This window comes from Oncorhynchus gorbuscha, linkage group LG03 (assembly GCF_021184085.1).
Source record: "Oncorhynchus gorbuscha isolate QuinsamMale2020 ecotype Even-year linkage group LG03, OgorEven_v1.0, whole genome shotgun sequence".
NCBI lineage: Eukaryota > Metazoa > Chordata > Actinopteri > Salmoniformes > Salmonidae > Oncorhynchus > Oncorhynchus gorbuscha.
Genome location: NC_060175.1, coordinates 86,799,132 through 86,826,194, shown reverse-complemented (window position 1 = coordinate 86,826,194; position 27,063 = coordinate 86,799,132). Strand labels below are relative to the sequence as shown.

Genomic DNA, 27,063 nt, shown 5'->3' with positions numbered 1-27,063 from the left:
TGGGGAGTTTCTCCCATTCTCTGCAGATCCTCTCAAGCTCTGTCAGGTTGGATGGAGAGTGTCACTGCACAGCTATTTTCAGATGTTAGATCGGGTTCAAGTCCGGGCCCTGGCTGGGCCATTCAAGGACATTCAGCGACTTGTCCAGAAGCCACTCCTGCGTTGTCTTGGCTGTGCTCTTAGGGTCGTTGTCCTATTGGAAGCTGAACCTTCGCCCCACTCTGAGGTCCTGAGCGCTCTGGAGCAGGTTTTCGTCAAAGATCTCTCTGCAGTTAGCGCCATTCATCTTTCTCTCGATCTTGACTAGTCTCCCAGTCCCTGTCACCGAAAAACATCCCCACAGCATGATGCTGCCACCACCATGTTTCCCCGTTGGGATGGTGCCAGGTTTCCTCCAGACGTGACACTTGGTATTCAGGCCAAAGTGTTCATTCTTGGTTTCATCAGTCCAGATAATCTTGTTTCTCATGTTCTGAGAGTCCTTTAGGAGCCTTTTGGCAAACTCCAAGCGGGCTGTCATGTACCTTTTATTGAGGAGTGGCTTCCGTCTGGCCACTCTACCATAAAGGTCTGATTGGTGGTGTGCTGCAGAGATGGTTGTCCTTCTGGAAGATTCTCCCATCTCCACAGAGGAACTCTGGAGGTCTGTAAAAGTGACCATCAGGTTCTTGGTCACCTCCCCGACAAAGGCCCTTCTTCCTCGATTGCTCAGTTTGGCCGGGCGGCCAGATCTAGGAAGAATCTTGGTGGTTCTAAACTTCTTCCCTTTAAGAATGATGGCAGCCACTGTGATCTTGGGGACCTTCAATGCTGCAGAAATGTTTTGGTACCCTTCCTCAGATCTGTGCCTCGACACAATCCTGTTTCGGAGCTCTACAGACAATTCCTTCGACCTCATGGCTTGGTTTTTGCTCTGACATGCACTGTCAACTGTGGGACCTTATATAGACAGGTGTCTGCCTTTCCAAATCATGTCCAATCAATTGAATTGACCAAATTTGGACTCCAAATCTAGTTGTAGAAACATCTCAAAGATGATCAGAGGAAACAGAATGCACCTGAGCTCAATTTCAAGTCTTATAGAGAAGGGTTGGAATACTTAGGTAAATAAGGTATTTCTGTTTTTAATTTTAATAAATGTGCTACAATTTCTAAAAACATGTTTTCACTTTGTCATTATGTGGTATTGTGTGTAAATGGATTAAATATAAAAATTAATTTTAGAATTAGGTTGTAACGTAACAAAATGTGGAAAAGGGAAGGTGTCTGAATACTTTCCGAGTGCACTGTAATAATGAAATGACATTTTACATAATGAGGGGGAGAAAAAGGGAGAGGCAGAGCAGGAGTAGGTGGATAAATGACTCACTGTAATGTCATGGTTGAGATTCTAACAGACAGACCTCCCCCCAGCTTACTGCAGAAGGCATAGCAGGAGAAAAACAGGGGCTCCAGGTCCTTGCAGCAGGGGTTTCTCAAGGCAAAGTAATCTACCACATCCGGGAGCATGGACCTACATGAATAATAAGAGACTGGCTCGCAAATCAGACCACACGCAGATATTGCACCAAACACTGTCTGGGTGAATCGATTGAAGTGTAAAACAGTTTATATTAGTCAACTGGCCAAGTGTCAAATCAGCATATCAGAATATTCAACTCTTGACAGGCTGTCATGGGGAGTTATGAATGAAGTATGCCCCTAGTCACACATGTCAGCATTGTGTGTGTGTTTAGAGTCATTCAAAGTGACAGAGGCAGAGACAGAACTGGAGCAGAGTGCAGTTCAAAATGGAGACATGGCCCTGAGCCAAAGTCTTGGCCTTCTAACTGCAGTGTGCTGACTCACCAAGGCAGCAGGAACATGGTTGCCAAGCTGAATCCTAACATCACACACATGGCCACAAAGACAGGCAGGTTATTGGGTACACAAGCTATGATTGTTACAGCTGGGATGAAGAGCTATAAATAAATACAAAAACATTGTAAGTCTCAAATAGTAAGTTTTTCTGCATAAACATTGTCATAAAGGGAGAAACAATGTTATGCTCACAGATAGGCCGATGAAGAGTGTGGTCTTTTTCCCAACTTGTACCAGGATTGCCTGCCACAGTGGAGCAGCTATAATGGTTGTTATCTGTTAGGACGAAGAAACAAACAATATCAAACAACAAGAGGATGTCTTGTGGCTGTAGTTTTCCCTTAAATAAGGAAATGACAGAGGTTAGCTTCCAGCTACACATAAATATATCACATCATAAAGAGTATGATATTCCAGATTAGATAACAATTGTGTTCTGTTACCTGTGTATTGGGCCAATTTGCAGTCAAGAGGGTGTGGGTGTGTGATATGACTATGTGTGAGGTCGACGGAACTGAACAGAACAGTCTTACCAGCAGAGCCAGGAGAAGGTGTTGGAACTGGGCCCCAAGCCCAGCTACTTGGGTACATAACAGTGCAAAATTCCCCAAAGACATCTAAAAGGGACAAATGTGCATTAGCTGATTCAAGATGTATTAGTGGTGATCAAGTGTATTAGATTTATTTAGATGCAGCCCAGGCTAGGATTTACCTGTAAGGCAAGTGCAGCAAAGAGGAGGCCAAGGACCAGTCGTTGGTAAGGAATGTGGCACACTAACATCTTTCGAGTGGTGAGATAGGACAGACGCACTCTGGCCAGACTATAGAGGGGAGCTGGAGACAAAATCAGAGAGAGGTATTGGTGTTGTAGAAAAAATACATTCAAAAGACTTACCAAAATTTTTGTTCCAAGCCCATCCTTTAGCCCACTTCCAGAACTAAACTCTTGAACACATTCTACTGAACCTTGACCTCTCCTGTGCTCTACTCTGGCAGTTCGAAACTGACCCCTCTCTAACCCTAATTCTAGTGTTCTGACCCTTGACTCACCCTGCTGCTCCTTCACCCCCAGGAAGAGGACCAGGCAGCAGAGGAAGAACAGCCCGCCTATGACCAGCGCGGAGGTCAGGAAAGCCTTACACTAGGGAAAGAAACCTCACAGGTAAGCAAAACTACACAAGCACAAATGATTCACATGTATGCCTTGTGCACAAAAAACACCTAGGCCTATGGGTAAACAAACAAGACAAATGCACATACTTGAAATGCAAAAACACACATGGATGCAAGTACATGCACGCACACACACACACATGCACACACATGCACACAAATGCACACACACACACTAAGAACAGTTAATTACTGTGTAATGTGATATCCCTGGGACTAGGTAAGTTCACTTCCACTGACAAAGAAATTCTGCTAAACCAACAGCGTAGAGGAGTGTTATGTCCTCCAGTGTGTGTGTGTCATTGCTGGGTTAGGTTAGTGTTTGTAACTGGAGAGTAGTTACTTGTACCATGCCCTGCTGTGCAACTCATAATGGTAGTACCATGGCCTGTGGTGTGACTCATAGTGGTAGTACCGTGGCCTGTTGTGTAACTGTCTGTGGCGCAGGGGTGTCAAGCTGTTGACAGGCTGCAGCCCTCTCTGTGTTGTATACAGCCACAACCTGACCCTGAATTGCTGAGGCCACCAGCATCGCCAGCATTTCCACACTCATCCCTATCACATAGACAGGGAGAGAAATAGACAGACCAAGGGACTGGTGAAGCTGAAAAAACAACAACTAAGAAATGTATGATTTTATCCATTTTCACTGTATTCCATTCATCATTATAAGATGGAACACGAGAGAGAGTGGATGTCAAGCTCTTACTGTAGGCTGTGGTAGAGTCTCTGTCTTTCTGGTCTCCACCCAAAAACATGCTCAGCGAAAGATAAGGCACATTAAAACACTGTCAGGAGATAGACACAGAAACCATGGTGATGGTGCAAAAAAAGGGACATGTGATACTGTACTGTGAGTGCCCGGGGTAGGCCATCATTGTAAATAAAAATGTGTTCTTAACTGACTTGCCTAGTTAAATAAAGGTTAAATCATTTTAATTTTTGTATATATATTATTTTACAGAAATGGAGCAAGGCAAGCGAGAGTTGAGGATGTAGACTAGAGGATTAAGACTTGGAGATGGAGCTGAGTGTGAAGAAAGAGAAGAACAGCCTTGTTAACAGGCTGAAATGTCTCATCCAGCCGATGAAATTGTAGATCTTACAGTCATGAGGGTCTCAAACAGGCAGCTTGCTGTGAGGTACCAGGGAACACTGAAGGCTTGAGACATGGCGCCTTGGGGCATGAACCACAGCAGGACATAGGAGAGGACCCCAAAAGGCATAGCGAGAACCACCCTGAAAAACATAAATATACAGAAAGGGATGCTCTGAGAAGGACAGCAAGATTGGATTGCACTGGCCAAAATCAATGTAAAAATGTAAGAGGTATTATTGAGATCCACTGACCATGGCATGAGTTTGCCAATGGGTGTCCAGCTACTGCGGCTCACCAAGTACCCCACCAGTGGGTCTGTTACAGCATCCCAGGCCCGACTCACAAACAGGATCAGAGAAACATAGAAGGCCTCGATCTGCAAAATAACAAGGTACAGACGGCACTCAGACACCCCTCAGAGCCTGGTTCTTCTCTAGGTTTATTCCTAGGTTCCTGCCTTTCTAAGGAGTTTTTCCTATCCACCGTGTTGCTACATCTGCATTGCTTGTCGTTTGGGCTTTTAGGCTGCAGATGTAAAAAGGGCTTTATAAATAAATGTGATTGATTTGATTGAGACAGAGATCAGCCTAGAGAGGTTACACAGACAGACATGAGACAGTGGACTGTACAGACAGACAGACAGACAGACATGAGACAGTGGACTAGACAGACAGACAGGCGGGCGGGCGGGCGGGCGGGCGGGCGGGCGGGCGGGCGGGCGGGGCGGACGGACGGACGGACGGACGGACGGACGGACGGACTGACAGACAGACGGACAGACAGACAGACGGACAGACAGACAGACAGACAGACGGACAGACAGACAGACAGACAGACAGACAGACAGACAGACAGACAGACAGACAGACAGACAGACAGACAGACAGACAGACAGACAGACAGACAGACAGACAGACAGACAGACAGACAGACAGACAGACAGACAGACAGACAGACAGACAGACAGACAGACAGACAGACAGACAATGAGTAACAATACTGACCTGTACAACATTTAGCAGGAAAATCTGTAAGGAGAAGCCAATGGCAGCAGTAGTAATCTGATATGGCACAACTCCCCCGGCATAGCACAGCTTCCTGGACAGAAGAATCCCTGCCAGACACTACAGTGATCGGATATACTACAAAGACACATACAAATTGGTCAGACATGCTTGAGAGAGAGCGAGAGAGAGCGCGAGAGAGATTATTAGGTTGTTAAGTGTTATATTTAATTAATTCAAACTTTCAAAGCTTACACGATCTCATGTTTCTCTGTCCTATTCCACAGTGGAAAACATACCCTGTTTCAAATTCAAACGTTTAAAGCTTACAGTGGTCTTGCATTGATGACTGTCCTTGCATGTGTTTCCATCTGCCGTTCAATGGTGTGTGTGTGTGTGTGTGTGTGTGTGTGTGTGTGTGTGTGTGTGTGTGTGTGTGTGTGTGTGTGTGTGTGTGTGTGTGTGTGTGTGTGTGTGTGTGTGTGTGTGTGTGTGTGTGTGTGTGTGTGTGTGTGTGTGTGTGTGTGGGGAGCAGCCCATCCTTTGGAATTAGGACTCTCCCGTGGTTACAGTCCACTCCAGATCACCATTTGCTCCTCGACGGGGTAAAACTTCAACATCTTTCTCTACTTCTGACTAGACAATAAACAAACTACGAGTATCTGGTAACAATGAACACATGCACACACATTCATGCTGTGCGTGCACATGTCTTAATCCCTTGTGACATTGGACTCCTACCGAACAACCCAGGCCCTTTGAAAGTGAGAAACTCCTGTCACGGTCTATTTCAGCCCTGTGAACCCACCCATTAAAGTACTACATTGTTTTAACACAAACAGGTGTTAAAACCCCTGTAAATTGAAGCCTTTAGATCGCAATATCTACTAAGTTACCAAATGGAATTGTTTTAAGATGGTCATAAAATGTATCATTTAGCCATTCGATTTAGAATGTTAGGCCCTCTGTAGGTACAAAAAATATGTATGTAGTACCGTTCAAGGGTTTGGGGTCACTTAGAAATGTCCTCGTTTTTGAAAGAAAAACACGTTTTTTGTGTAGACATTGTAAATGTTGTAAATGACTATTGTAGCTGGAAAAGGTTGATTTGTTTTTGAATATCTACATAGGCGTACAGAGGTCCATTATCAGCAACCATCACTCCTGTGTTCCAATGGCACGTTGTGTTAGCTAATCCAAGTTTATAATTTTAAAAGGCTAATTGATCATTAGAAAACCCTTTTGCAATTATGTTAGCGCAGCTGAAAACTCTTGTGGGTTTGATTACAGGCTCAAAATGGCCAGAAACAAATAACTTTCTTCTGAAACTCGTCAGTCTATTCTTGTTCGGAGAAATGAAGGCTATTTCATGTGAGAAATTGCCAAGAAACTGAAGATCTCGTACAATGCTGTGTACTACTCCCTTCACAGGGAATAGAAAGTGGGAGGCCCCGGTGAACAACTGAGCAAGAAGGCAAGTACATTAGAGTGTCTAGTTTGAGAAACAGACGCCACACAAGTCCTCAACTGGCGGCTTCATTAATTCGTACCCACAAAACATCAGTCTCAATGTCAACAGTGAAGAGGCGACTCCGGGATGCTGGCCTTCTAGACAGAGTTCCTCTGTCCAGTGTCTGTCTTCTTTTTCCCATCTTAATCTTTTCTTTTTATTGGCCAGTCTGAGATATGGCTTTTTCTTTGATACTCTGCCTAGTAGGCAAGCATCTCAGAGTTGCCTCTTCACTGTTGGCGTTGAGACCGGTGTTTTGCAGGTACATAAACTGAAATTAGGTGCCATTTCCTGGTAGCTAAAATTTGAACAGTTCGCCTAATTTCAGTTTGTTACAAAACAAGCAAGTAAAGTGTAAATAACGATTGTATTATCTAAACCGCTGTGAAATATATTTCCCATAACCATTTTTTTTCAACTGTTTGAAGCTGGTGTATAAAACCGAAAGTAAAAAAGGTAAAAAGTAAACATAAAAACAGGAAGCGTAAAAAATTGTGCATATAGAACAGATCTTAGACTTGCTTTCAATTAAAATGACAGATCTATAAAACTCACATTTCTTTTTGTACATGTTTTTAAATATTTTTTATGTTTAGCTCACAGTCCATTGCAAGAAGAAGATAGAGAAGGAATGAAATGCTTTTGAAAAATCTATTAATTGTTTCTCACTATAGATCATGCAATGCTCATGTTCAAATGGAGTAAAAACAGCATGGTGGGTGTAGCGGCTACTGTAGCCTACGGGTATGACACACTACCACAGGATGTCGCGCGGTGAAACACCATTTCCCATTTATTTCAATGGAAGGAAAGCTATGAAAAGTGGAGAGAGCGGGCGACCTATGGCGATGCAAAGGTGGTGTGGGAGGCGATGAGAAAGATAAGCTTTTCCCAAGTTTATGCAAATCACCAGCAGCGACCGCTGGGCAATGTCCAATCATATCGAGTTGTTCCCATGACAAATTTGACGCTATGCACCCCCAAGGCTGGAAACTTTCTTTAGCAAAGATGCCTGACAAAAATACTATAATGGAAGCAAATGTAAGTGATTATAACATCATAACGAATCATGCAACAAAAAAATGTATACTTGACAGGATAATGTTAGTTAATATAGAGACAAACTATTATGCATATTTTTTGATCATAAAGTTATTTTACAAAAATCGCGATTTAGCAAGCTCGCTGACTAGCTAACATTAGCAGACTATCTTTATGGGCATTGGGACATGAGTATGAAATTGTAATTCTGGTTGTTTAATGTTTTAGGGACTTAGCTAGCTAAAGCATTTACTGCAAATTGAATGTTCAATTTTGTAAGCTTGCCTTGCTGATACAGTGGGGAGAACAAGTATTTGATACACTTCCGATTTTGCAGGGTTTCCTACTTATAAAGCATGTAGAGGTCTGTATTTAAAAAAAAATCATAGGTACACTTCAACTGTGAGAGATGGAATCTAAAACAAAAATCCAGAAAATCACATTGTATGATTTTTAAGTAATTAATTAGCATGTTATTGCATGACATAAGTATTGATCACCTACCAACCAGTAAGAATTCTGCCTCTCACAGACCTGTTAGATTTTCTTTAAGAAGCCCTCCTGTTCTCCACTCATTACCTGTATTAACTGCACCTGTTTGAACCCGTTACCTGTATAAAAGACACCTGTCCACACACTCAGTCAAACAGACTCCAGCCTCTCCACAATGGCCAAGGCCAGAGATGTCATGCAGGTGAACGAGGACCCAAACGCGACTTAACAGAAACAGAGTTTATTAATGTTCAAAACGGAATAACAGAAATCCTCTAGATTGTAGAGGGGAAAACAACTGGAGAAGCGGCCACAGACTGCAGGTCGCTTCGGGTAGGCGCAGGCCGTAGTCGACTGAGACACCTGCTCACACGCAGCGTCTGATGAAGGCACAAAACACGACAGGACAGGGTGATACACAATCACGGCAAAAACACGACAGGACAGGGCAGCAATCACAGCATGGTGAATACAATGCAAGGAAAGGAACAGGAACGGATCACAAAGGAATAAATAGGGAGTCTAATCAGGGGAAAGGATCGGGAACAGGTGTGGGAAGACTAAATGATGATTAGGGGAATAGGAACAGCTGGGAGCAGGAACGGAACGACAGAGAGAAGAGGAAGAAGTGAGAGAGGGAGGGGGAGAGAGAAGGATAGAACCAAACAAGACCAGCAGAGGGAAACGAATAGCATGGGGAGCACAGGGACAAGACATGACAATAAATGACAAACATGACAAGAGAGCTGTGTAAGGACATCAGGGATAAAATTGTAGACCTGCACAAGGCTGGGATGGGCTACAGGACAATAGGCAAGCAGCTTGGTGAGAAGGCAACAACTGTTGGCGCAATTATTAGAAAATGGAAGAAGTTCAAGATGACGGTCAATCACCCTCGGTCTGGGGCTCCACGCAAGATCTCACCTCGTGGGGCATCAATGATCATGAGGAAGGTGAGGGATCAGCCCAGAACTATACGGCAGGACCTGGAGAGAGCTGGGACCACAGTCTCAAAGAAAACCATTAGTAACACATACGCCGTCATGGATTAAAATCTTGCAGCTCATGCAAGGTCCCCCTGCTCAAGCCAGCGCATGTCCAGGCCCGTCTGAAGTTTGCCAATAACCGTCTGGATGATCCAGAGGAAGAATGGGAGAAGGTCATGTGGTCTGATGAGACAAAAAATATAACTTTTTGGTCTAAACTCTACTCGTCGTGTTTGGAGGAAGAAGAAGGATGAGTACAACCCCAAGAACACACTACGCATGGAGCATGGAGGTGGAAACATCATTCTTTGGGGATGCTTCTCTGCAAAGGAGACAGGACGACTGCACCATATTGAGGGGAGGATGGATGGGGCCATGTATCGTAAGATCTTGGCCAACAACCTCCTTCTCTCAGTACGAGCATTGAAAATGGGTTGTGACTGGGTCTTCCAGCATGACAACGACCCGAAACACAGCCAGGGCAACTAAGGAGTGGCTCCGTAAGAAGCATCTCAAGGTCCTGTAGTGGCCTAGCCAGTCTCCAGACCTGAACCCAATAGAACATCTTTGGAGGGAGCTGAAATTCCGTATTGCCCAGCGACAGCCCCGAAACCTGAAGGATCTGGAGAAGGTCTGTATGGAGGAGTGGGTCAAAATCCCTGCTGCAGTGTGTGCAAACCTGGTCAAGAACTACAAGAAACATATGATCTCTGTAATTGCAAACAAAGGTTTCTGTTCCAAATATTAGGTTCTGCTTTTCTGATGTATCAAATACTTATGTCATACAATAAAATGCAAATGAATTACTTAAAAATCATACAATGTGATTTTCTGGATTTTTGTTTTAGATTCCGTCTCTCACCGTTGAAGTGTACCCATGATAAGAATGACAGACCTCTACATGCTTTGTAAGTAGGAAAACCTGCAAAATCGGCAGTGATTCAAATACTTGTTCTCCCCACTGTATATGCCATGCAATGCAGATAGATTAATAATGTAGCTAGCTATGTTCTTGCTTATTGTGCAGTGGAGGGTAAACATACTTGTAGGCCCATAGATGTGTGGCTATCGAGCCGATCTGTGTATGAACCCAAAAGTTTAGTTCAGAACCTGGCTATGAACCTGAGCTATCATAGCCAGTTGTATCGAGTTCAAAACAGTCTGAATGACATTAATGAAGCCTATGAATTGAGTAGAATATAATAGAACTTTGTGCCAAGGATGCAAGTCGTATATACATGTAGTTATTACCATGCATGAGATCCCCACATTGTTAATATATTCACTGATCATGTACTCTACCTTGGCAAATAAAGGTGCAGTTCAGGTATAAATGTCTTTGATTATTTTTCAATCATATCCAATACCAGGAGTATCAAATTCCAGTCTTAATGGTGCTTTGTCTGTATGTATTACAATTATACACTTCAACAGTGTTTACCAATCTTGGTCCAGGGACATCAATGGTTACACATTGTAACTAATAGACTAGAAACAGGATTTAAAAGGCTGATTTGTAATTCATATATACAGAAATATATATATTTTTAAACAGTACACTACACTTCCTATGCATCATGTAAATACTCTAAAACCAGTTCATCTCAATATCTAATGCTCTTCATCTGCATTGATCTGATAAACACAGGATAGGTGTAGTATTTCATCAAATGAGAGACTTAATTTCAACCAGTAGAGAATGTGAAACGCTTTATTGAAAGAAATTCATTATCCAAGTGTTATAAGTACATGCATTATAAATATTATAATTCTAATATTATAAATACAAGTTCAATCTTTACTTCAATGCACATTTGTTGTGCATTATAAAAACAGGAAGAAAGAGGTGGCGAGAGAGGTGTAAAAGACAGGGAAAGAGGTAAGAACTTAGGAGCAGGGAAGGCAGAACATGATTAATGAATCACAGTGCTACCCTAATATTCTTTCAGTTCATCACAATTACATAGTGTATCTAGTCGACCCAAAGGTTATCTTAAAACCGGGTGAGGTGGCGATGATGGGACTGGGGGTTGGCATCCTCTCACATCAAAACATATCTGCAGACGAGAGACAGATGTAAAGAGAGATAGAAAAAATTACAAACATGGCGTAAACATGCTAACATTGTTAGTCATCATAATAATCAGGAGGTGAAATGCAAAACAGACCTTGATTCATTAACTCTGGGACTACTGCATCTCTATCTGTATTTCAATGTAAAGACTCTCTTTAATAATACTTCCTGTTGACCTGACCAAGTGACCTCTCACCTCTGATCATGCTGTGCCCTCTATGTAGCCAGTTCAGATGCGGGAGGGGTTCACCGACACAGCTGATATAACCTAGAATATTTAGGGAGAAGAGGAGAGAAGGATGAAGTGAAGGAGAGAGACTGTTATTGAGAAAATAAGGTAGTTAAAGAGACGGCGTTCAACAGGAATCTGTGTGTGTGGCCACACTAAGTGGCTGCAGAATACTTTATGCTGAAAAACATGAACGGACACACAGGCACAAACAATATAGCGCAGTTATAGAAATAATGAAGAGTCTTACTATTCTCCATGGTTGGCCATCTTGCCTATTCTTCAAAGGGGAAAGGAGCCACAGTTCTGAACCTGCTTACTGCACAACAATCCATCAATCAGATTGATACATGAGTGTGTAGGTGTGGGTTAAAGGGCGTCTAATTGTTCTACATTTTTTAAAATATGGGTCATTTAAAATAGCCTGTTTTTGTACAGACATCACACCCTTACCTAAACAGCACCCTCACCTGAGAAGTAAAAATCAAAGGCAAAGAAACTGGAAATTGAATAACTGCAGTTGACATAGTTAAGTAAATGGAAGAATACTCTTATTTCAATGTGAATGGCTCTTAAAAGAGTCTTTTATTGTGCATAGTGTAGTCTACAGTGATGCCAGGGAACAGCACCCTCTTCGAAGAAGTGAGAGGTGAATATCTCCTGCACACGGATTGCCTCTCTTGCAGCGCAAGCTGAAGATCCACTCCTGGTCCTCGTGTCCATCCTCATGAAGTTATGTAGGTTAGAGGTAGCCTTAACACACCTGAATTCCTCCAGGAGATGATTGTGGACTACAGGAAAAGGAGCACTGAGCATGTCCCCATTCTCATCGACGGGGCTGTACTGGAGCAGGTTGAGAGCTTCAAATTCCTTGGTTTCCACATCAACTTGATTGGTCCAAACAGACCAAGACAGTCGTAAAGAGGGCACGACAAAGCCTATTCCCCCTCAGGAAACTAAAAAGATTTGGCATGTGTCCTGAGATCCTCAAAAGGTTTTACAGCTGCAACAGAGAGCATCCTGACCGGTTGCATCACTGCCTGGTACGGCAATTGCTCGGCCTTCGAACGCAAGGCACTTCAGAGGGTAGTGCGTACGGCCCAGTACATCACTGGGCCAAAGCTGCCTGCCATCCAGGACCTCTACACCAGGCGGTGTCAGAGGAAGGCCCTAAAAATTGTCAAAGACCCCAGCCACCCCAGTCATAGACTGTTCTCTCTACTACCGCATGGCAAGCGGTACCGGAGTGCCAAGTCTAGGACAAAAAGGCTTCTCAACAGTTTTCACCCCCACGCCATAAGACTCCTGAACAGGTAACCAATGGTTACCTGGACTATTTGCATTGTGTGCCCCCCAACCCTTCTTTTATGCTGCTGCTACTCTCTGTTTATCTTATATGCTTAGTCACTTTAACTATACATTCACGTACATACTACCTCAATAAGCCTGACTAACAGGAGTCTATATAGCCTTGCTACTCTTTTTTTCAAATGTCTTTCTACTGTTGTTTTATTTCTTTAGTTACCTACACACACACACACCTTTTTTTGGCACCATTGGTTAGAGCCTGTAAGTAAGAATTTTACTGTAATGTTTACACCTGTTGTGTATTTTTTACTGTAAGGTTTACACCTGTTGATTTGAGGAGGCATTCCCAGATGGCCCTGATCACTAAACCTTGCGGTGCCCTACATGTTAACTGCAGGCAATTGTTTTGAAGGAATCTCCAGTTACAAGATATCTGTAGGAATATGGAAGACAATGTAATTATCAGACTTTTACATCACCAGGTCATTGTGGATTACAAAAGTATAATATCACAATATCACTTAAAAAATAACTAGGCAAGTCAGTTATGAACAAATTATTATTTTCAATGAAGGCCTAGGAACAGTGGGTTAATTTAAAACTGCCTTGTTCAGGAGCAGAACGACAGATTGTTTACCTTGTCAGCTCTGTGATTTGATCTTGCAACCTTTCGATTACTAGTCCAATGCTCTAACCACTAGGCTACCTTCCACCCCAGGTAACAAATCATGATAACATTGGGTTGATAGATGCAAGGGCACACATATAGGCATGTGTAGCATGTGACAAAAACAGGATCATCAGGACAGCATCACACATGAATACATACATACCACTTGAAGTTGATGATGAGTTGATCATTTGAAATCAGCAGTGCAGTGCTGAGGCAAAAACAAAACTGTGCCTCTGAGTCCCCAGGACCAGGACTGAGAACCACTGCTCTTCATATGTAGACAGGCTTTCATAGCTCTCTTTATCTGAGGACAGTCTTCATTATAGTCAAATTACACCGAACTGAATATTATGTTACCATTATCTCCGTCCTCACTTCTAGGGACAGGAACTACACAAAAGCACCTGCCCTATCCAGAATAGCCTACTCTCTCACATTGACAGTTAGGGCTGCTATCCTTTCACCCCCCTCCATGGCTGTTATGTAGCTACATACAAATGCATTTGGAGTTTGTTTTTCACAGTGATAATTACATCAAGATAGCTAGCTAATTTGAAGTTAGGTAGCTGGTATTTAATCCACTTCGCCAGCAATCTATACAGTATGTGACGATGGCTAGATAGCTAGTGAATCAACTAGCTAGCTCATTTTGCAACTAATTTGAGTTAGCATGCACTGTAGCTATTATAGTTAGCTAATAATGCATCAGTTTTTTTTTACATTTTTGAAATTTATTTCTTTCTTGAATAGGTTCTCCCAGCCATGTGGACAATTGGAAACAGGGAAGCAAAGTTTGTTTGTCACCAGAGAGTTTTAGAGCATATTACTATTGAACTATTTACCCTTTAATAACCAAACCTTCATACAAATTTACTATGATGAATTCTTGATGCACAATCAAACCTGCTGCCAGCACACCCACAAGCGAGTCGGTGGCCTAAACGGCACGCGCAATTTACCGCTTGCTATTGAACATGCCCGTGAAACTTCAAAAATGGTACTGGGCTCCCATGACCTCATGTTGATCTTTACCGTAACTTCAACCATCAGTCCCAATCCTTTCCCAGCTACGCCAGTTTCCACAAGATAACACGGCCACAAAGTCAAAATTGCCTACAAAAATCTCCTTTTGGTATTAATTTAAAGTTAGGGTTAGGTTTAAGGTTAGGTATGAAAAATCTAATTATGAAGATAATTTTTTTTAAACATTTTTTTTTCCCATGACTATTTCCCCCTAACCCTAAACCTCCCCTAATTTGAGTAAACTAATGGGGACAACAAGACTTAGCCTTCTACTTCCAGATTATACATACTATATACACATTTTACGGACACAGTATATTTTACATGAGTTATCTTTTGTTTGTTTTTAGTCCCATCCTTCAGCTACCCCCAACCATCTCTGATGACCATCCAGTTGACTGTGCTGTGATGTTTCACAAAAGTTCTGAACCTACAGTGCAGACCCATTCCCTTTTCCACACTTTGTTACAACTTTATTCTAAAATTGATTAAATAATCTACACACAATACCCCATAATGACAAAGCAAAAACAGGTTCTTACAATATTTTGCAAATGTATAAAAAAATAACATGAATAGCTTATTTACATAAGTATACAGACCCTTTGCTAAGAGACTCGAAATGGAGCTTGGCATTCAGGCCAAAGAGGTGCATCCTGCTTGAGATGTTTCTACAACTTGATTAGAGTCCACCTGTGGTAAATTCAATTGATTGGACATGATTTGGAAAGGCACACACCTATATAAGGTCCCACAGTTGACAGTGCATGTCAGAGCAAAAACCAAGCGATGACGTCGAAGGAATTGTCCATAGAGATTTGAGATAGGATTGCGTCGAGGCACAGATCTGGGGAAGGGAAACAAAACATTTCTGCAGCATTGAAAATCCCCAAGAACAGTGGCCTTCATCATTCTTAAATGGAAGATGTTTGGAACCACAAAGACTCTTCCTAGAGCTGGCAGCCCAGACAAACTGAGCAATCAGGGAGGTGACCAAGAACCCGATGGTCACTTTGACAGAGCGCCAGAGTTCCTCTGTGGAAATGGGAGAACCTTCTAGAAGGACAACCATCTCTGCAGCATTCCACCAATCAGGTCTTTATGGCAGAGTGGCCAGACGGAAGCCACTCCTCAATAAAAGCACATGACAGCTGCTTGGAGTATGCCAAAAAGCCACCTAAAGGACTCTCAGACCATGGGAAACAAGATTCTCTGGTCTGATGAAACCAAGATTGAACTCTTTGGCCTGAATGCCAAGTCTGGAGGAAACCTGGCACCATTCCTATAGTGAAGCATGGTGGTGGCAGCATCATGCTGTGGGGATGTTTTTCAGTGGCAGGAACTGGGAGACTAGTCAAGATCGAGAGAAAGATAAACGGAGTAAAGTGCAGAGAGATTCTTGACGAAAACCTGCTCCAGAGCACTCAGGACCTCAGACTGGGGCGAAGGTTCACCTTCCAACAGGACAACGACCCTAAGAGCACAGCCAAGACAACGCAGGAGTGGCTTCGGGACATGTCTCTGAATGTCCTTGAGTGGTCAAGCAGAAGGCCAGACTTGAACATCTCTGGAGAGACCTGAAAATAGCTGTGCAGCTATGCTCCCCATACAACCTGACAGAACTTCAGGATTTTCAGAGGAGAATGGAAGAACTCCCCAAATACAGGTGGGCCAAGATTGTAGCGTCATACCCAAGATGACTCAAGGCTGTAATCGCTGCAAAAGGTGCTTCAACAAAGTACTGAGTAAAGAGTCTGAATACTTTTGTAAATGTAACATTAACCTGTTTTTTCTTTGTCACTATGGGTTATTGTGTGTAGATTGAGGAACGTTTGATTGAATTCATTTTAAAATAAGGCTGTAAAGGACTACCGGGTGGCGCAGTGGTCTAGGGCACTGCATCGCAGCGCTATCTGTGCCATCAGAGACTCTGGGTTCGCGCCCAGGCTCTGTTGCAGCCGGCCGCGACCGGGAGGTCTGTGGGGTGACACACAATTGGCCTAGCGGTTAGGGAATGTTTGTCAGGTGGGGATATCCTTGTCTCATCGTGCACTAGCGACTCCTGTGGCGCAGTGCACGCTGACCAGGTCGCTAGGGGCACGGTGTTTCCTCCGACACATTGGTGCGGCTGGCTTCCGGGTTGGATGCGTGCTGTGTTAAGAAGCAGTGCGGCTTGGTTGGGTTGTGTTTCGGAGGACACATGGCTTTTGATCTTCGTCTCTCCCGAGCCCATACGGGAGTTGTAGCGATGAGACAAGATAGTAATTACTAAAAAAACAATTGGATACCATGAAATTGGGGAGAAAAGGGGGTAAAAAAAGAAATAAGGCTGTAATATAACAAAATGCGGAAAAAGTGAAAGGTCTGACTACTCTCCAAATGAGATTATATACAGTCCCTGTCATAGGTCAGTTAGGATCACCACTTTATTTTAAGAATGTCTAATGTCAGATAGTAGAGTGATTTATTTCAGCTTATTTATTTCGGATTGAGGTCAGGGCTTTGTGATGTCCACTCCAATACCTTGACTTTGTTGTCCTTAAGCCATTTTACCACCTCTTTGGAAGTATGCTTGGGGTCATTGTCCATTTGGAAGACCCATTTATGACCAAGTTTTAACTTCCTGACTGATGTCTTGAGATGTTGCTTCAATATATCCACATACTTTTCCTACCTCATGATTCCATCTATTTTGGGAATTGCACCAGTCCCTCCTGCAGCAAAGCACCCCCACAACATGATGCTGCCACCCCGTGCTTCCCAGTTTGGGATGGTATTCTTCGGCTTGCAAGCCTCCCCCTTTTACCTGCAAACATAACAATGGTCATTATGGCCAAACAGTTCTTTTTTGGTTTTATCAGACCAGAGGACATTTCTCCAAAAAGTACAATCTTTGTCCACATGTGCAGTTGCAAACCGTAGTCTGGCTTTTTTATGGCGGTTTTGGAGCAGTGGCTTCTTCCTTGCTGTGTGGCCTTACAGGTTATGTTGATATAAGACTTGTTTTACTGTGGATATAGATACTTTTGTACCTGTTTCCTCCAGCATCTTCACAAGGTCCTTTGCTGTTGTTCTGGGATTGATTTGCACTTTTGTCACCAATGTATGTTAATCTCTAGGAGACAGAACGCGTCTCCTCCCTGAGCGGCATGAAGCCTGCGTGGTCCCATGGTGTTTATACTTGCGTACTATTGTTTGTATAGATGAACGTGGTACCTTCAGGCGTTTGGAAATTGCTCCCAAGGGTGAATCATACTTGTGGAGGTCTACAATTGTTTTCTGAGGTCTTGGCTGATTTCTTTTGATTTTCCCATGATGTCAAGCAAAGAGGCACTGAGTTTGAAGGTAGGCCTTGAAATACATCCACAGGTACACCTCCAATTGACTCAAATGATGTCAATTAGCCTATTTAAAGCCATGACATCATTTTCTGGAATTTTCCAAGCAGTTTAAAGGCACAGTCAACTTAGTGTATGTAAACTTCTGACCCGCTGGAATTGTGATACTATAGTTTGTTAACAAGACATTTGTGGAGTGATTGAAAAACAAGCTTTAATGACTCCAACCTAAGTGTATGTAATCTTCCGACTTCAACTGTAGATGTGTGAAGGTTTGTGTTTTTTCTGTAGGGAAGGTAATTATCCATAATTTTTGACATTCCTGGATGTGTGTAAACTTTTAAAAATGTTATGTTCTCTTTTTTTATACACAAACAGTCGTGGTAAGCACAAATAAAACATCACAAATCTATTTGGTAACTCCGGTGGCTATACTAAAACAGAAAAATGAGATAAGATGGAAGTTTATAAAGTAGGACCTTTCAGACAAAAAGGGAGTAATGTAGAGACCTACGGGTCTGTGAAGTCCAGCCAACCTTTTGATACAGGATACAGTGATGAGTATCAACTGTCGCATGTAACAAAACGAAGGGCACGATGAGATATGGCATCCAAAGGTTTAAGAGTAGTAGCAGCTGCACTTTGATAAATATCACCATAATCAAGAACAGATAATTAGGTTGACTGACAAATTTGCGTCCTACTGTTAAAATAAAAGCACAATCTGTTTCTGTAGAGAAAAAACACTTTAAAAGGTTTGCTTCTTAACCAGCTCATCAAAACTCAGCAAAGAAATAAATGTCCTCTCACTGTCAACTGCGTTTATTTTCAGCAAACTTAACATGTGTAAATGTTTGTATGAACATAACAAGATTCAACAACTGAGACATAAACTGAACAAGTTCCACAGACATTTGACAAACAGGGGATGTCCCTAGCCCTCACCCAACAGGTCCCAGACGTGCTCAATGAGATTGAGATCCGGGTTCTTCGCTGGCCATGGCAGAACACTGATCTTCCTGTCTTGCAGGAAATCACGCACAGAACGAGCAGTATGGCTGGTGGCATTGTCATGCTGGAGGGTCATGTCAGGATGAGCCTGCAAGAAGGGTGCCACATGAGGGAGGAGGATGTCTTCCCTGTAATGCACAGCATTGAGATTGCCTGCAATGACAACAAGCTCAGTCCGATGATGCTGTGACACACCGCCCCAGACCATGACGCACCTCCAAATCAAACCCGCTCCAGAGTACAGGCCTTGGTATAACACTCATTCCTTCATCGATAAACGTGAATCCAACCATCACCCCTGGAGAGACAAAACCGTGACACGTCAGTGAAGAGCACTTTTTACAAGTCCTTTCTAGTCCAGCTACGGTGGGTTTGTGCCCATAGGCAACGTTGTTGCCAGTGATGTCTGGTAAGGACCTGCCTTTACAACAGGCCTACAAGCCCTCAGTCCAGCCTCTCTCAGCCTATTGCAGACAGTGTAAGCACTGATGGAGGGATTGTGCATTCCTGGTGTAACTCAAGCAGTTATTGTTGCCATCCTGTACCTATCCAGCAGGTGTGATGTTCAGATGTACCGATCCTGTGCAGGTGTTGTTACACGTGGTCTGCCACTGTGAAGATGATCAGCTGTCCGTCCTTTAGGCGTCTCCCAGTATGGAAATTGCAATTTATTGCCCTGGCCACATCTGCAGTCCTCATGCCTTGCAGCATGCCTAAGGCACATTCACGCAGATGAGCAGGGACCCTGGGCATCTGGGTGAATGTGTTTTTCAGAGTCAGTAGAAAGGCCTCTTTAGTGTCCTAAGTTTTCATAACTGTGACCTTAATTGCCTACTGTCTGTAAGCATTTAGTGTCTGAATGACCGTTCCACAGGTGCATGTTCATTAATTGTTTATGGTTCATTGAACAAGCATGAGAAACAGTGTTTACACCCTTTACAATGAAGATCTGTGAAGTTATTTGGATTTTTACGAATTATCTTTGAAAGACAGGGTCGTGAAAAAGGGACGTTTCTTTTTTACCCGAGTTTAGTATCATCAACATAAACAGATTGACCAATGGTGTTAATATAAACAGTGAAGAGAACAGGTTCCAAAATCGAACCGTGGTACACATTTATGCACTTCAATAAATTTCTGACTTAGCCTGAGTTGAGTTCTTTCACTAAAATAATCATGAAACCATATGAAACCATAAACAGGCGTCACAACTTATTCAATAAAATAGCATGATCAACAGTATCAAAAGCTTTGGACAGGTCCACAAACAAGCAACACATTTCATTTTAGTGTCTGAAATATTGACAAGATCATTAACAACTGAAGTGATTGGAGTAATACTGTCATGCCCAGGTCTAAACTCTGACTGGTTTACATTCAAAATACATTTCTCAGATAAAAGAGCAAAGCTGTACATTTACCAAGGATTCAAGAATCTCAAAGAGACAAGGAAGCCTTGAAACGGGCTGATAATGATTAAGATCACTAATGTTACTATCCCCACCATTATGGAGTGGTAGCACAATAACAGATTTCTATCATTTTTGATTATTTCCCAATAACAATGTTAAATAAAAAATGTGGGGTATTGAGCGAGCTATGATAGGCGCTGCAGTTTTCCAGAATTTGGCAGGGTTCTTACAATCAGAGAGTGGTTACATAATAATGTATTTGTTTTTTCACAATGGTTCCTCAGTTGCTTAAAAGCTTGCCTACACCTGTGTTCCTGGCCTTGACCCAAGCATCATCTATTTTTATGAATGACTTAAAGATAGTATCTAAAACATTTTGGCAAGGGAAATGGATTTCACCTCTACCCTGTCTGTCAGCTCTGAACTCATGATAACTCTCAATATTAATATCAGAGTCGAGAATGTCAAGAAAGTTTCAGTCAATACCAGAATGTCCGAATTCATTTGCATAGCCCAGATCATAATGTAATTCAGTTCAGGAAGTAAGCGCCTAATGTTCAGATGCATCAACCCAAGTCCTTTACGATTTCTGAAGTCACATGGAAATTCCAACTCAAACAAGCTACTGTATGTTCAATAGGCGGTTGCGGACCCTGTCTGATGGTTGATATTGATTTAGTTGGTTTGGCTATAAGATTGCATAGAACTAGACCATTAGTCTATCCCTATTAGTAAAGAGGAAGGAGAAGAAATTGGAATTACTTTTCCAAGGTTAGCATCATAGGGCCTGAGGCTGCAGCCAATGTCAATATGAGGAACTCTCAGAGTAACCAATGATGGAATGTTATAAACTGACTTACATGGGCTTTGGTTGCTATCGTGCAACAGCCCAAGCCCGAGGGGGTTTCAAGTTTATGGAATTCACATTTGAACTTTAAGCACTGGGTGAGCAGACCACAGTGGGCTCCCCTTTTGAGCTAACAATAGCAGATCTAAGAGTGGAATTAAATCGAATGGGTACAAAATTACAACTGACAACTTCCCTGGCAGTATAGACAACAGTACGAAGATAACGCTTAGAGAGGATGGGCGGTATTACCTGAGTGGGGCTTGGTCTGTCTCTGAGTCAATATCTTAACACAGCTTTAAAATGTGATGAGATAGTCCGGGCTCCTACCGTAGATGGTTTGGGTGGAGTCCATCATCCCTGTATAGCATCTTTTGTTTCCAAAAAGTGTAAAAAATTGTCAATAAAAGTTATGCCAACAGAATGGCAGTAGACTTTAAGCCAGATACGAAGTGCTAAAAGCCTGCTGAACCTTTCGCAGTCACAACTCAGCGCTGGCACGGGGCCAGATATAATCGGCTGCCTTTCAGAGCCTTTTAGGGTGTTGATCAGCTCAATAAAATCCTGTTTCATTATCTCTGATTTACCATTTTTTGATATAATTTGATCCCACATGCACTACAACAGCAGCAGCTCTTGGCTGCTGATGTAGGATAGACAAAATAAATCCTGTGATATCCTTCACCGTAGCCCCCAGGTAGCACAGGGTTTTAGCTCCAGCAACTAAGATGTGCTTCACCATGGAACTACCAATGATAATGGCTGGAGGAAGGTGAGTAGCCTTGGACCACAGGCCTTTTCTGAGCCTCCTTGATGACCGATGGGAGATGAGGTACAGAGGACCCACATCATCAATAGAAGCATCATTCACCAAACACTGCTGCTTTGCCCTGGATGAAACGGGTGTTGGTACCAAGTACCATGCAATAAATAATTTGCACAAATGATGTCCAACACTATCAAACTGTATTGACAGACAGTGTCCTTCACTATTAGTCCAGATCAGTCCCTTCCTTTCATTTTCATTAGTTGGTTTATACCGGCAGTCACACTTCTCCTGCTTTTTTCTCTGTACAGGAATTGTGTTTAAAGTGCACCTCCATGTTTTTCTCCCCTGCCTCTATTTACATCAGTCTCTCATGGCCCTACATGTTGGTGCTCCTGGTACTATCTTTGGATGTGCGGATACCATAAAGCCACTTGATAACTCTGGCGTTCCTCTCAATTACTGAGATGCCATAGGGTGCCGGCTCTGCAGCCCCACCTTCCTCTTCACCCTCCTGGCCTGCACACTCTGACCCAGGAGCGCTGGCACTGCGGAACTGTGCAAGGGAGGCGATGTCTGAGCCTGGCCCCTTCAGCACCTGCATCTCCGATGTGTCCAAACCACACAGGTTGAAGAAGCGCTCCAGCTCAGTACTGGCCCGGGAGTAACGGTCACTCATGTCGGATTTGGAGCGGTTCAGAGAGGGACGTTTCCTGGAGCTGCCGGACGATAGGCAGGTGACCGACGGGGAGGGCGGGAGTACGGGGGGGTTGGCTGGGAGATGGACGGGGCTAGACGGGGAGGTGGGGGTTGGGGTGTGATTTTGTGGTGGAGGGGCTGGGACAGGTTTAGGAGACGCAGGGCCTGGTGCATAGGTAGTTCGGGGGTGGAAGAGACGCAGAGGTGACATAGTGTTGTGGATCTGGGTGTGTGGATGCAGAGCCATGGGCTGCAATGGGATACGCATCTGCTGCTGTGCTCTAAGGGGCATCCTCACTGGTGTGGTGTGGTGGGGTATGATGTCCACTCTACGTATGGTCACTGCAGTAGGACACCATGTAGGACTTAGTGGGCCCGAGGCATTTACCCTAACTTTGACTGGAGTTGACCACTCAGGACAGAGGGCCTGGATACTCTCAGCAGCCCCTGACCCAGCTCCAGCAGAGATTGGAGAGGGGCAGGGAGAGTTGGTAGTGGGGCAGTCAGGGGCCTGACTACTCTCCACTGGGTCCATGGTTGGGGAGGTAGGGGGAGTTTCAGCCTCACCCACCCCGTTGATCAGGTTACTCAGGTGCTCCAGGTCCAGTGGGGAACTCCTTTGCTGGCTGTAGTCAGGGCGAGGCAGTTGGGCCTTACGGGTGGGCCGCAGGGCGGGGGCAGGGGACATCAGAGGCTTGCGCATGATAGGTGGAGGCACTTTGATTGGCTGTTGCTTAAAGAGGGCCACCTGGTTCTTGACATATTTAGCCTTGTCTACTGCCAGTCTCTCCACTGCACTCTGCCTGGGCTCAGCTGTTTCCAATGTTCTTGGCTGGAGGAGGCGGCGGTTGGGCATGAGAAGGCGGTTGGGCGTTCCAGCAGCAGCAGCCCTCACTGCCACCGGCTGTCTCAGGCCAAGCTGTAGTGTCTCCACAGGCATGCTGGAGGTGGGGTTGGGAGGTAGCACAGGTTGGCTTTTTTGTCCTTGACTCCTGTCTTTATCCTTCTTTTTTTGGCCACCCAAAGTCAAAATTATTATGTCCCCAAAAGCTGACAGGATTTTGTTTGTGGCTGATATGATTCCGTCTTCTTCCAGTTCCCATAAGGATGTCACTTGAACCCTGGTGCCCTAAAGTCCTGGATGTCCAGCAGAAAAAGGAGAAACAGCATCACATCAGATAGCAGATAACTGTGTCATCAGAGGAGAGAGACAGCATACAGGCAAGCAATCAATATATACCCAGTTACCTCAAAGACAGAGGGAACCACTCTCTTCCAGATCACTTACCTTCTACAGAGATACTACCCCTATGGCATTGATACTTCAACTCACACAAATCACTTTAAAGTGCTGTGGTTGACTCAGGGATATTATAAGTCAACAGTAATGGCCCCAACCACTGTACTCACAAAACCCCAGGAAGCAGTCAATGACAACACAGCATGTTGAAAACTCGCAACAGCTGGTAGAGGGGAACAATGCATGTCACCTTTAAATAAAGATTCCCAGTTGCTAGGGCATTGTGCTGGGCTTCCTCTAGACCAGTGTTCCCCAACTCCAGTCCTTGAGTGTACCCTACAACACACATTTTTGTTTTAGCCCCGGACAAGCACACCTGATTCAACTTGTCAACTAACCATCAAGCCCTCAGTGAGTTGAATCAGGTGTTTGTCTGGGGCTACAACAAAAATGTGTGCTGTTGGGGGTACTGGAGGACTGGAGTTGGGAAACACCGCTCTAGAGCGCAGACCCCACAATAGATGGCATCAGTATCTCTGAAACCATAACACTTGATCCACCCCTCTAGAAGTTGACTGGAGTTATCATCAATTCATTTCTGAACATTTGTTTTGCTTAGAACACAAATCATGTATTATTTTTGTCTGCACCAGTAAATGTATTGAAGATCGGTGACCACAACATAAACATGAACTTGGGTCAGACAAATTATTCCATTAATGTATCACTTCTGGGGAGCAAGGCCTGCTATTAGCTTCTAAAGATGTTCCTATTGTGTGGTGTCATGCGCTGTTGGTAGATAAAGCACAAATATATGAATGTCAAACCAGCAATCTGTGCTTTATGAAAGTGTTTAAGACCCTGGTCTAATAGTCTGTATCTGACAGACATTCTGAACAACTCGTTTCTCATTCCACCTAGAGCCATGCCAATCTCCTACTGAGGTTTGAGCTGTCTCACTACACTCTCTTACCTGCATGTCCTTTATCTCTTCATCGATGTCGCTCCTCCTCTCTCTCACACACTCCTACTGTGTACACACAGTACAATTTATCAGCCAATGAGTACAGAGGACATTCTGTTTTATTAGGCTAAGTTCTCAGAATACAGTAATACTGAGCACAGAGGTATGTAACATGGTATGTAAAACAAAACGGATCCTTCTCCTTCAACCCAGTGTCAAGTGTCAGCTTCTTCTATTTATATATACACATATCACTGAAAGGATCTCTCACATATACACACCCAAGGCTTGTAGATGGATTGTCCTTAATTCCAAATAAGGTGTTGGTTACTTGGACACACACATACCTTTAGAATGGAAGTAAAATCTTACAGGTCCCCAACAGAACTCTAGGCCTCTCCACAGCTCAGCACGCCACAGAGGATACAAACTGCAGAATTCTACTGCAGAGACAGAATGGAAGGGAGCAACAGACCAGCCAAACCTGTCAGACAGCTCACATGCTCCTCCTTCTCCTTCTCCTTCCCCTACCTGACTACTACTTCTTCTTCTATGGTATTATGGCGGTCTGAAAAGATACATTAGAGGTGCATGCCACCACCTTCTGTGTGGGCTGTGTGTCTGCCTACTGTTCTGGAAGAAAACAATGTGCCCTGCCAGCTAATTAACCATACACCAATTAAAATCTCACCACTATTCCACTACTTTGGCTCTATCTGATCCTATACCAGGCTGGCAGGATGGGACACTAACACACCTTCTGCTGTACACCCAAGTACTTCTCTGCAGCTGCCACCACAACATGTATTTTCTGTGATTTACATTCCATTTCTGTGGTACAGTTGATAACCATGGCTAATAATGCTAAGAAGCTAACCTTACTGAAGAACATGTTATTCCTATCACTCTCTATTGGCCTCGGGCTACTCACAGGGATCATCTTAGGAACCCTCGCCCTGGACCCATCTTCCTCTACTACTCTCTTAACTGCCTCAGCTTACGACTCCTTCTGAACTACTCTGACCCTGACAACCTCGACCTGCCTTTCTCTCACCGGACACTTCTGATCACCAACAACATGGGTACCCCTACAGTTAATACACACAGCTTTACCCACCCATACCACACATTCCTTTGTCTCATGCCCTCCTGCACACTTTTCACATCTAGGAATCTCCACACTGCTGGAACATTACCATAATCTTGGCACCTAAAACACAGTAATGGGGTTGGAACAAAAGCTCACACGGACAAATCCTAACTTGACCTAGTCGGGTAAAGATTGCATCAAAACCCAGCAGGACAGACAGTGGGTGTGTTCGAGCGGTAAGCCTAACAAAGCTTTAGACGAAAGTCGATGAGTGAAGTCGGGGGAGGTTAATCTGCGACAGCCGAAAGTTGGACACTGTAGTGGTTTTCCAACATCAAGGCTCAGATCAACATGGCAGTGTTAACATAGCTGGTATTGTTTCTAAAAGTTTGTCTGTATAAATGTCGACATAAACCTTTCTGTACCTCCATATCACATACATTTACATTTACATTTAAGTCATTTAGCAGACGCTCTTATCCAGAGCGACTTACAAATTGGTGCATTCACCTTACAAACTGGACACATACTGTCATGTTTGTCATTTATTATCATGTCTTGTCCCTGTGCTCCCCATGCTATTCGTTTCCCTCTGCTGGTCTTATTTGGTTCTTTCCCTCCTTCTATCCCTCTCTCTCCCCCTCCCTCTCTCACTCTCTCGCTCTCTCTTCTCTCTATCGTTCCGTTCCTGCTCCCAGCTGTTCCTATTCCCCTAATCATCATTTAGTCTTCCCACACCTGTTCCCGATCCTTTCCCCTGATTAGAGTCCCTATTTATTCCTTTGTGATCCGTTCCTGTCCCGTCGGTTCCTTGTTTTGTATTCACCATGCTGTGATTGTGTTTCGCCCTGTCCTGTCGTGTTTTTTGCCTTCATCAGATGCTGCGTGTGAGCAGGTGGCTCTATCAACTACGGCCTGCGCCTACCCGAAGCGACCTGCAGTCTGTGGCCGCTTCTCTAGTTATTCCCTCTACAGACTAGAGGATTTTTGTTATTCCCTGTTTGGATTTAAATAAACTCTGTTTCTGTTAAGTCGCTTTTGGGTCCTCTTTCACCTGCATGACAGAAGGAACCGACCAAGGAATGGACCCAGCGACTTCAGACGCTCGTTACACTGCCGTCGAGATCCAAGGAGCCATGCTCGGCAGACACGAGCAGGAATTGTCTGCTGCTCGCCATGCCGTGGAGAACCTGGCCGCTCAGGTTTCCGACCTCTCTGGACAGT

General features: G+C 43.8%; 2 protein-coding genes and 1 long non-coding RNA gene across 5 annotated transcripts; all 3 read right to left on the bottom strand.

Moving 5' to 3' along the window:
• Positions 1 to 1,387: 1,387 nt before the first annotated feature.
• Positions 1,388 to 3,586, bottom strand: LOC124017807 (sodium-dependent lysophosphatidylcholine symporter 1-like). Its single transcript, XM_046333021.1, has 5 exons — positions 3,449 to 3,586; positions 2,911 to 3,001; positions 2,573 to 2,694; positions 2,394 to 2,477; positions 1,388 to 2,136 (listed from the first exon to the last, which is right to left on the bottom strand). Exons 1-5 carry the CDS (start codon positions 3,584 to 3,586, stop codon positions 2,023 to 2,025), a joined length of 549 nt encoding a protein of 182 aa, XP_046188977.1. The 3' UTR covers positions 1,388 to 2,022.
• A 558-nt stretch (positions 3,587 to 4,144) lies between these two features.
• LOC124032116 lies at positions 4,145 to 5,543 on the bottom strand. The gene is made up of 4 exons (XR_006838208.1): positions 5,467 to 5,543; positions 5,137 to 5,274; positions 4,384 to 4,508; positions 4,145 to 4,272 (listed from the first exon to the last, which is right to left on the bottom strand). It is a non-coding gene; the product is annotated as an uncharacterized LOC124032116 (long non-coding RNA).
• Positions 5,544 to 19,717: 14,174 nt separating this feature from the next.
• On the bottom strand, positions 19,718 to 26,349 carry LOC124032111 (protein FAM110A-like). 3 transcript variants are annotated; one of them, XM_046344224.1, is made up of 3 exons: positions 25,097 to 26,349; positions 24,759 to 24,815; positions 19,718 to 23,682 (listed from the first exon to the last, which is right to left on the bottom strand). In XM_046344224.1, the coding sequence occupies exon 3, from the start codon at positions 23,483 to 23,485 to the stop codon at positions 22,226 to 22,228; it is 1,260 nt and encodes a 419-aa protein (XP_046200180.1). In that variant the 5' UTR covers positions 23,486 to 23,682; positions 24,759 to 24,815; positions 25,097 to 26,349; the 3' UTR covers positions 19,718 to 22,225. The 3 variants fall into 3 exon arrangements, with proteins under 3 accessions (XP_046200180.1, XP_046200181.1, XP_046200182.1); XM_046344225.1 differs by having other exon boundaries at positions 24,759 to 24,812; XM_046344226.1 differs by lacking the exon at positions 24,759 to 24,815.
• Positions 26,350 to 27,063: the final 714 nt, after the last annotated feature.

Excerpts from the sequence above, each read along its gene's own strand:
- LOC124017807 (XM_046333021.1), bottom strand. The coding sequence starts at position 3,586 with ATGAGTGTGGAAATGCTGGCGATGCTGGTGGCCTCAGCAATTCAGGGT. Across the intron at positions 3,002-3,448 it reads CAGTTACACAACAGGCCACG|TGTAAGGCTTTCCTGACCTC; the intron begins GTACTACCACTA and ends TTCTTTCCCTAG. Across the intron at positions 2,478-2,572 it reads TTGCTGCACTTGCCTTACAG|ATGTCTTTGGGGAATTTTGC; the intron begins GTAAATCCTAGC and ends TGTCCCTTTTAG.
- LOC124032111 (XM_046344224.1), bottom strand. The coding sequence starts at position 23,485 with ATGCCTGTGGAGACACTACAGCTTGGCCTGAGACAGCCGGTGGCAGTG.